Raw genomic sequence first — 11138 nt, 5'->3', positions numbered from 1 at the left:
AGAATTTGCTACTCAGCATTTGGAAACATTATTGTGCAATGTGATTTTGTAGACACTGCTCCCTCTAGTGGAGATACTGCAAAAAGTAGAAAAACAAGATTTGCAAGTATAACTCGTCGGCTTTGCTACATGCATTCAACATAGATTTTAAAAAGTCTTTTTGTCAAGTTGTTGATACCTAAATTATGGGTTGACAATGTAAAGGGGGTGGTTCCATACTATAATGTTATAGGATATTACATATATATCATATTTATATAAGTATATCATATATTACATATTAGAGCAGACCATTATAGTTGGGTCTATGATACCAGGTGAGTCCAATCTCAGAGATCTTGAGAACAAAAGGGTCAAAGTCCCCTCGGCTGATTCCCTGCACAGCAACGCTATGTAGGATAGAATACAGAGAACGGTGAAACAAGATAAATAGTAGAGAGTGTTAGAGAGAAGAGTGACGCAAAAGGAGTTTGTATGTTCTCCTCGTGTTTGCGCCGGTTTCCTCCAACACTCCAAAGACATAATAATATGGAATTTAGATTGTGAGCCCCATCGAGGACAGCGATATCTGTAAAGCGCTGTGGAATTAATGGCGCTACATAAGTGAGTACATAAGATAAATATTAGAGAGAGATCATACAACGGAGAGAAGGTTAGAGAGAGCATTGATGGTGTGATAACATAGAGAAGGAAATGATATAATATAAAGAGGGTTAGAGAGAACAGTGATATGTTATAGGCAAGAGCAGGTTAGAAAGAGCAGTGATGTATGATAGAGTAGAGAGAGATGGAGAGTAGAGATGTATGATAGAATAGAGAGGAATATGGAGAGTAGTGATGTATGATAGAATAGAGAGAGTTGGAGAGGAGAGATGTATGGTAGACTAGAGAGAGGGCTATGGAGAGCAGTGATGTATATTAGACTAGAGAGAGGACTAGGGAGAGCAGTGATGTATGATAGAGTAGAGAGAGATGGAGAGTAGAGATGTATGATAGAATAGAGAGGAATATGGAGAGTAGTGATGTATGATAGAATAGAGAGAGTTGGAGAGGAGAGATGTATGGTAGACTAGAGAGAGGGCTATGGAGAGTAGAGAAGTATGATAGAGTAGAGAGAGCTATGGAGAGCAGTGATGTATGATAGACTAGAGAGAGGGCTATGGAGAGTAGAGATGTATGACAGAATAGAGAGAGGACTATGGAGAGCAGTGATGTATGATAGAATAGAGAGAGGGTTATGGAGAGCAGTGATGTATGATAGAATAGAGAGAGAGGGCTATGGAGAGAAGTGATGTATTATAGAAAAGAGAGAGGGCTATTGAGAGCAGTGATGTATGATAGAGTAGAGAGAGATGGAGAGTAGAGATGTATGATATAATAGAGAGAGTTGGAGAGGAGAGATGTATGGTAGACTAGAGAGAGGACTATGGAGACCAGTGATGTATAATTGACTAGAGAGAGGACTAGGGAGAGCAGTGATGTATGATAGAATAGAGAGAGTTGGAGAGGAGAGATGTATGGTAGACTAGAGAGAGGGCTATGGAGAGTAGAGAAGTATGATAGAGTAGAGAGAGCTATGGAGAGCAGTGATGTATGATAGACTAGAGAGAGGGTTATGGAGAGTAGAGATGTATGATAGAGTAGAGAGAGCTATGGAGAGCAGTGATGTATGACAGACTAGAGAAAGGGCTATGGAGAGTAGTGATGTATGATAGAATAGAGAGAGTTGGAGAGGAGAGATGTATGATAGAATAGAGAGAGGGATATGGAGAGCAGTGATGTATGATAGAATAGAGAGAGAGGGCTATGGAGAGAAGTGATGTATTATAGAAAAGAGAGAGGGCTATTGAGAGCAGTGATGTATGATAGAATAGAGAGAGGGCTATGGAGAGTAGTGATGTATGATGTAATAGAATAGAGAGAGGGCTATGGAGAGTAGAGATGTATGATAGAATAGAGAGAGGTCTATGGAGAGCAGTGGTGTATGATAGAGAAGTGATGTACGATAGAATAGAGAGAGGACTATGGAGAGTAATGATGTATTATAGAATAGAGAGAGTGGGAGAGGAGAGATGTATGATAGAATAGAGAGGGCTATGGAGAGAAGTGATGTATGATAGAATAGAGAGAGGAAAATTGAGAGCAGTGATGTATGATAGAATAGAGAGAGGGATATAGAGCACAATGATGTATGATAGAAAAGAGAGAGTTAGAGAGCAGTGATATGATAGAATAGAGAGAGGGTTACAGAGAGTCGCTACTTATGGAATGATGAAGTAGAGAGTTATCAAGAGTGGTGAAAGGAATATAGAGTAGTGATGTATGAAAGATCAGAGAGTGTTATAGAGTAGTAATATAGAGTAGTTATTAGAGCGCTTTATAGAGAGTAGTGATGCATGATGAAAGATAAGATGGTAAAGAGAGCAGCATAAAGGATAGAGAACAGGTTTTAGAATAGACAGAGGAGTGATAGTATAAAAGAGAGGTTACAGAAAGTTCATCAATGATATAATAGGGAGAGAGGTAAAGAGCTGTGTTATTCGTTAGAATGGAGAAAAGGTTAGAGAGCAGTGATATTATTTTTACAATACTTAGAAAGTTTGAGAGTGCAAAGAAAATGGGCACAGAGACAGCACTGAGACAACACTGAGGGGCACAGAAACAGCAGAGACAGCACTGAGGGGCACAAAAACAGCAGAGACAGCACTGAGGGGCACAGAGACAGCAGAGAGAGCACAGAGACAGCACTGAGGGGCACAGAGACAGCACTGAGGGGCACAGAAACAGCACTGAGGGGCACAGAGACAGCACTGAGGGGCACAGAAACAGCACTGAGGGGCACAGAGACAGCACTGAGGGGCACAGAGACAGCACTGAGGGGCACAGAAACAGCACTGAGGGGCACAGAGACAGCAGAGAGAGCACAGAGACAGCACTGAGGGGCACAGAAACAGCACTGGGGGCACAGAGACAACACAGAGGGGCACAGAAACAGCAGAGAGAGCACAGCCGTTCTGGTATAACAGATAATAGAGAGGCTCATGGAGGACGATGGTAAAACTACAAAATAGACACCATATAGAGAGCAGTGATGTATGACAGAACAAACAGCGTTATAGAGAGCAGTGATACATGAAAGATAGGGATACAGAGAGCAGCGATATACTGGTAGGCAGCAGTAGCGCTGAGGCTCCCGGCAGTAGGCGGCTCCCAGCATCCTGCCGGTGTCCCCAGCATTACTACAGCCAGGAAGCTGCCGGGACTTTCATCCCAAACTGTGCGGGACCGGACCTGGCGCTGAGCCCTCTGCATCCTGCCCGCACTCAGAGCTATCCTGCCCTGTATTACTGCAACCAGCGGACCTGCTGCCAGTCTGTGCCACCTGCTGCCACCGTCCTTGTGTTACCCGGCCGGTGCCCTCCTCAGTAGGCGCTGAGCTGTATTACCCCTGCCCACCTGAGCTGGCGCTGTGCTCCAGAACCCGCTAGCTGTACCCACCTGACCGGCGCGGAATCGCTCCTCCAGGAGATGATGGAGGGCTTCGCTCAGGTATTATGCGGGATGGTCGGGGTGTGTGCGGCGCTTGGGCTCAGAGTTTGTACTTGATGAATGTGATTCTCCAATAGTTTCTATCACTTCTGTTATGTTTTGGGTAATTATAATTGTAGAGTATTAGGTGTTATCAGGATAGTGAGTCTGTGTATGTAGAATATGTGCGCACATATAGTGTGTGTTATGTATGTATGTAGATTTATTTCTATATGATACCTGTATTATCTCATACACACACACTGAATGTCCACGCAGGCTCTTATACAGTTTGTGTGTATGTACTGTCTATATATCTGTGTTTAAATATATATGTATATATATATATATATATATATATATATATATATATATATATATATATATATATATATATATATATATATAACAAAAAGCAGCACCAAAAGAAAACAAAGGGTGCAAAAAATCCTTCCAGGTATATACCAAACCTCATGCTATTATCCAGAAAAATGAAGGCAGCACTCCAATAGAAAAAATAAATGTGGATTAATGGCCCATGTGCGACGTTTCAGTCCAGGATGTGGACCTTTCTCAAGCCGAGAAAGGTCCTCATCCTGGACTGAAACATCGCACATGGGCCATTAATCCACATTTATTTTTTCTATTGGAGTGCTGCCTTCATTTATATACTGTATATATACACACACACTGGCTATCTATTACCTATCATCTAATTATCTATCTATCTATCTATCTCAATTGTGTGTATGCATATGTTTGAGTATATATATATACACATATATTTAGATATGAATTAATCTATATGCATGAATTTCATGTACAATGTGTGAGTGTGTGATGTGTATGTATAGATATATATGACCTTTACTGCATGATATATGTAATTTCATTTTTGACAACTGTGTATATTAATGTCATAATTTCACGACTTTTCCTTCTTTGTGGTGTAATGTAAATTTTGAGGGGAAAAAAACAAAAACACACACACACACACACATATATATATATATATACTGCTCAAAATGCTCAAAAAAATAAAGGGAACACTTAAGCAACTCAATGTAACTCCAAATCAGTCACACTTCTGTGAAATCAACCTGTTCAGTTATGAAGAATGATTGATTGTGAATCAATTTCTCCTGCTGTTGTGCAAATGGAACAGACAACAGGTAGAAATGATTGGCAATTAGCAAGACAACCCCAATAAAGGAGTGGTTCTGCATGGGGTGACCGCAAATCATTTGTCTGTTCTCATCCTTTTTGGCTGTTGTTTTGGTCACTTTTTCATTGCTCTCACCCCTAGATGTACTGTACAGTAGCATGAGGCAGTGTCTACAATTCACAAAAGTTGCTCAGGTAGTGCAGCTCATCCAGGATGGCACATCAATGCGAGCTGTGGCAAGAAGGTTTGCTGTGTCTGACAGTAGTGTCCAGAGGCTGCAGGCACTACCAGGAGACAGGCCAGTACACCAGGAGAAGTGGAGGGGGCCATAGGAGGGCAACAACCCAGCAGCAGGACCTCTATCTCTGCCTTTGTACAAGGAGGAATAGGAGGAGCAGTGCCAGACCCCTGCAAAATGACCTCCAGCAGGCCACTAACATCCATGTGACTGCGTAAACTGTCAGAAGCAGACTCCATGAGGATGGTATGAGGGTCCAATGTCCACAAGTGGGTGTTGGGCTTACAGCCCAGCAACATGCAAGGCGATTGGCATTTGCGACAGAACACCAGGATTGGCAGATTACACACTGGCGCCCTGTACTCTTCATGGATGAGAGTGGGTTCACACTGAGCACATATGACAGATGTGACAGAGCCTGGAGATGCCTTGAAGAGCGTTCTGCTGCCTGCAACATCCTTCAGCATGACCGATTTGGCAGTGTTTTCAATAATGGTATGGGCAGGCATTTCTTTGGAGGGCCACACAGCCCTCCATGTGTATCCTGACTGCCATTAGGTATCGGGATGAAAGCTTCAGACTCATTGTGAAACCATATGCTGGTGCGGTTGGCCCTGGGCTCCTCCTAATGCAGGACAATGCTAGGCCTCATGTGGCTGAAGTGTGTTAGCAGTTCCTGCATGATGAAGGCTTTGATGGTATGGACTGCCCTGTCTGTTCCACAGACCTGAATCTAATTGAGCACATCTGGGACATCATGTCTCGTTCCATCTACCAATCCCATGTTCACCCACAGACTGGGTATGGGAGGAGATCACTCATGAGAACATCCACCATCTCATGCCCAGGCGTTGTAGGGAGATCATACAGGCACAAGGAGGCCACACATAATACTGAGCATCATTTCCTTGTTTTCAGGCATTTCCACTGAAGCTAGATAATGCTGTAATTTGATTTTCCACTTTGATTTTGAGCATAATTTCAAACCAGGCCTCCACGGGGTTTTAATTTTTAATTTACATTGATCATTTTTATGCTTTATTGTCCTCAACACATTCCACTATGTAATGAATAAAGAACTGCAACTCGAATATTTCACTCAGTGATATTTAGGATGTGGTAAGTTCATTTTTTCTCATTAATGTTCACTCTGCACCCCATCTTGACTGAAAACCCCCCAGAAATATAGAAATGTTTGCATTTTTTGGGTGTCTAACAGCGGCAAAACATGCGAGGTGGGGACTCCAGCATGTCGCTTGAGAACCCGTGATACTTGGTGCATACCCCAGCACCTGATGCAAACTCAAGTAGCGAGTATTTTCTGTCATATAGGCCCCCCAATGTCAATTCAAATGTGGTGTGGTTCCTAAAAAATGGTTTTTTTTTACATTTGTAGGAAAAATGAGAAATTGCTGATCAACTTTGAACCTAATTTCCTAAAAAAATATGTTTAAAAAATGATGCAGATGCAAAGTAGACAAGTGGAAAATGTTATTAACTGTTTTGAGTGGTATAGCTCTTTAATTTACACTCCCTGACAGAAGTTATGTCGCTTATCCATGTTATGTATATAAAAGCTTATAACCTGACATTAAATTCGTCCATTGGTTGTATAAATTAATCTTTTGAAAGCTGAAACCCTCCGAAATGTGGTTTAGGTTAAGAAAATAAATTGGCATCAATGCAGAAATATTGCTCAGTTAATGGACACAGAATGGTCAGATTTTGGCAAGACAATAGTTTTGTCGCCAGGTCATATAATGCACCCAATCCTAGTTTACATCCTCACCTGTGCTCAGTAAATGATCGGTTAATTAGTGTGTGTGTATAAAAAGAAACTCAGCACCCCAGACCTTCACTTTAACTGCAACTTGAGCTCTGACAACATGCCAAAAATCCACCCTGTGACCAAAGCCTGGATTATCAAGAGGCTGAAGACCAGATCCAGATGCAGAGGTGGCTGGCACCCTTAATGTGTCTCAGTGTCAAGTACAAAGAATTAAAAAAAGATTTGAAGAGACTGGAGATGTGTGTTGACAAGCCCAGGTCCGCCAGACCCCGCAAGACAACTGCTCAGGAGGAACATTTGTTGGTTAGAAAATCCAAAGCAAGCCCCTCTTCCACTGCAGCAGAGCTCCAACAGGCCTGGTCACCTCAAGCCCCTGTGTCAACTAGAACAGTTTGTAGGATTCTGTCTCAAAATGGCCTGCATGGTCGAATCAGTGCCCAGAAGCCAGCACTAAATAAAAGGCAAATAAAAAACGTGTGGCATTTGCAAAGTCCCACAGTGTGCTAAACAGATGGATGCTGGAAAAGTGGCAGAAGGTGGATTTCTCTGATGAATCTTCAGTAGAATTACACCACAGCTGCCGCAAATACTGCAGGAGACCTACTGGAGCCCGTATGGATTCAAAACACACCCAGAAAACAGTTACATTTGGTGGTGGAAAGATCATGGTCTGGGGTTTCATTCAGTATTGGGGTGTGCGAAACATTTGCAAGGTGGAAGGCAATATCAATAGCCTAAAATATCAAGAAATATTGGCTACCTCTTATATTCCAAATCATAAAAGGGGTCAAATTCTTCAGCAGGATGGTGCTCCATCTCATACATCCATCTCTATAACAAAGTTTCTCCAGGCAAAAAAGATCAAGGTGCTCAAGGACTGGCCAACCCAGTCACCAGACATGAACATCATTGAGCATGTTTGGGGTAGGATGAAAGAGGAAGTTTGGAAGACAAAACCAAAGAATCTAGATGAACTCTGGGAGGCATGTAAGACTGCATTCTTTGCTATTCCTGATTACTTCATTAGTAACTTGTATGAATCATTGTTGAAACGCATGGATGCAGTCCTTCAAGCTCATGGAAGCCACAAAAAATATTAAATATGACTCTAATAGCACCACAAATTCCTTCACCAATGTTATGCAACATATATTTGTATTTTAAGTTAATTATTTGTTTGAATATCACATTACTTTCTGTGGGCGACAAAACTTTTGTCTTGCCAAAATCTGACCATTCTGTGTCCATTAACTGAGCAATATTTCTGCATTGATGCCAATTTATTTTCTTAACCTAAACCACATTTCGAAGGGTTTCAGCTTTCAAACAAATAATTTATACAACCAATGGATGAATTTAACGTCAGGTTATAAACTTTTATTTACATAACATGGATAAGTGACATAACTTCTGTCAGGGAGTGTAAGGGCATAAAAATTTTAAGTTTAAGGATTGCAAAGTGTCCACTAGACATTAGATTAAATTCAGCTAAACCCCCAGTTTCTATAGGACCAGCCGACCATCTGAAGTGTATAGGGGTCTCCTGACTCTCCCCCAACAGGTGATGTCAGAAGAGATAACAATCGCAATGCCCATTGATTCTTCTTCAGCTTTGATAACTTCTTACATTTGTACCATTAATTTGTAATATTCTAAGAATTACAGTTGGCTCACATTTTTGTAACTTATTAGAAATGGCATATGCTTTGTAATAATTTGGGGCAAATATACACCACTTGATTATCCCATGTCAGTGCCATAGCTTGAATCTCATTGGTCACAATGAAAACAAGACCCACCTTCAACTATGATGTATCTGTAATAGTACTGGTCTTCTCATATGCCACTGCAGGCCTTGTGCCCCCTATAGTTAGGCCCTCAGAAATCAATGTAAAGAACATGTAGTTATGTGATTCTCTGTAGACAAAGCCAGTAAGCACAACCTCCATCTTCAACTGAGGTTCTGAAAGATACCCTGTTACCAAAAATTAGTATATTCATTCTAATCCGATGTAAATGCTGCATTTCTCCTGAATCCGGTGATGGTATTCTTTTGTTCCTATGCCTCTCAATTTCTGAGATATGGCCCCTTCTTCTCGCTATGCAAATCTAGTTCTGGAAACTAAGTAGGCATGGTCATCAACTATTATCTGTTTGTCTTCTTCAAGACCATGTCCAATAGGCTAAAAAGACTAGATTTATACATGGGGAAGAGGGGGACATATCTCAGGAATGCGGAGGCCAAGGAACAAAAGAAAAAAAACACTCTGGATTCAGGAGAATAGCAACATTTATGCCAAGTTAAAAAATATATATATATATTTATGGCAAGAAACAAGATCCCTTTAAGCTCCAAACCTTGACATGACTTAGAAAGTCAAGGGAGTAAGAACTTGTAAAATTAATCGTAACTCAGGAGGCAGAGGTCCAAGTGGAAGAGTGTAGCAGCGCCTTGCGTGTTTAGTTTACTGCATTTGTTAATAAATAAATGAAAAAAATTACGTGTGGACCCCACTATTTTTTACAAAAAATGTAAGTGGAAGCAGACATATGTGAGCTAACTTATTAGGCAGGGAAGGGGCCAATGTACCTTCCCAGCCTATTAATATCATACCCCCACTGTCTAAATTCCCTTTGCAGGTTATTAAAAATGTGGGAACCCTAAAAAAAAATGTGGGTCCCCCCCTATTTTAAATAACCAGCTAAGGCAAAGCGAACAGTTGAGGGCTGATATTAATAGATTGGGAAGTTCTATGGATATTTTCCCCTTCCCGAACCTCAGAATTCAATGTAAAGAACATGTAGTTATGGGCTTCTCTGTAGACAAAGCCAGTAAGCACAACCTCCAACTTCAACTGAGGTTCTAAAAGAGATACTAAAGATCTTAATGCAGCAGCCAGGGTTGTCCATCTAGCTAATCGGTATTCAGACGCATCCGCTCTTCGCCAGTCGTTACACTGGCTGCCCATTCATTATAGGATCCAATTCAGAGTACCCACAAAGCTCTCCACAGTGCGGCACCCCCTTACATCTCCTCCCTCATTTCTGTCTATCGGCCTAGCCGACCACTGCGCTCTGCAAACAACTTTTGACTAACCTCAGCACTAATTCCGTACCTCCCACTCCCGACTCCAAGACTTCTCCTGTGCTGCGCTAATTCTATGGAATGCTCTACCCCAAGATATTAGGACCATCCACAATTTGCATAGTTTTAGGTGCTCCCTCAAAACACATTTGTTCAGAGCGGCCTACCACGTTCACAAATTAAAGTCATTTTATGCTTGTGTGTAGCCCATTTACTACTTCCATCTATCCCCGACCCCTGAAGATGGCTGGACCATCATTGTAAACACATCATTGTAAATACACCCCTGTACTTTGTATCTCCCCCACCTCACTGTAGATTGTAAGCTCTCACGAGCAGGGTCGTCTTATTTTGCTTTAATAATCGTATTGTTAACGTTGTTACTTATGACTGTTGTGTTTGAAACTGTTAAACTGTAAAGCGCTGCGGAATATGTTGGCGCTATATAAATAAAGATCATTATTATGATTATTATTAGATCCAGTTACCAAAAATTTGTTTTTTTTTTCTAATCTGGTGTAAATGCTGCTTATCTCCTGAATCCGGTGACGTTTTTCTTTTGATTCTGTGCCTCTCCATTTCTGAGATATGGCCCCTTCTTCTCACTATGCAAATCTAGTTTTGCAAACTAAGTGGGTGTGGTCATAAACTATTATCTTTTGTCTTCTTTAAGACCATGTCCAATAGGCTAAAAAGACTAGATTTATATACAAGGAAGAGGTGAACATATCTCGGGAATGCGGAGGCCCAGGAGCAAAAGAGAAAACACTCCGGATTCAGGAGAATAGCAACATTTATGCCAAGTTAAAAAAATTACATATTTATGGCAATAAACAAGATCCCTTTAAGATCCAAACCTTGATGTGACTTATAAAGTCAGGGGAGTAAGAATTTGTAAAGCGGGCTTAGAAGCTAGGAAAGAGTGAACCCGTGGAAAATGACGGGCTAGGAGGCTGCAAAAGGAAGCAAAATGGTAAGAGCAGGACAATTGCCCTTCAAACAAATATGGATAGGAAAATGACTTAAAATTTCATAGAGTAAAACAAGATAATTAAAATAATCGTGATTCAGGAGGCGGAGGTCCAAGTGGAAGAGTGTAGCAGTGCCTTGCGTGTGTAGTTTACTGTATTTGCTAAATAAATGAAAAAAAAAAGACGTGTGGTCCAAGCTATTTTTAAAAAGAAGCAAGGGAAAGCAGACAGCTGTGAACTAACTTATTAGGTTGGAAAGGGGCCAATATACCTTCCCAGCCTATTAATATCAGCCCCCCGCTGTCTAATTTGCCTTTGCTGGTTATTAAAAATGGGGAAATCCTAAAAAAAGTGTTGCGGGT

General features: G+C 41.2%; 1 protein-coding gene across 1 annotated transcript in view; it reads left to right on the top strand.

Annotated features, from left to right (window-relative positions):
* The first annotated feature begins 3145 nt into the window (after window positions 1–3145).
* Window positions 3146–11138, top strand: part of SCNN1B (sodium channel epithelial 1 subunit beta) — a 60599-nt gene continuing 52606 nt past the window's right edge. Inside the window, exon 1 of the mRNA XM_077274727.1 lies at window positions 3146–3549. Within this exon, the coding sequence (XP_077130842.1) occupies window positions 3529–3549 (21 nt within the window). The 5' untranslated portion in view covers window positions 3146–3528. The remainder of the gene's footprint in view (window positions 3550–11138) is intronic.

The sequence above is a fragment of the Ranitomeya variabilis genome, chromosome 7, assembly GCF_051348905.1.
Source record: "Ranitomeya variabilis isolate aRanVar5 chromosome 7, aRanVar5.hap1, whole genome shotgun sequence".
In the NCBI taxonomy this organism is placed as follows: Eukaryota; Metazoa; Chordata; class Amphibia; order Anura; family Dendrobatidae; genus Ranitomeya; species Ranitomeya variabilis.
The sequence above is the reverse complement of the archived record's forward strand: the minus strand, read 5'-3'. Positions and strand labels throughout refer to the sequence as shown.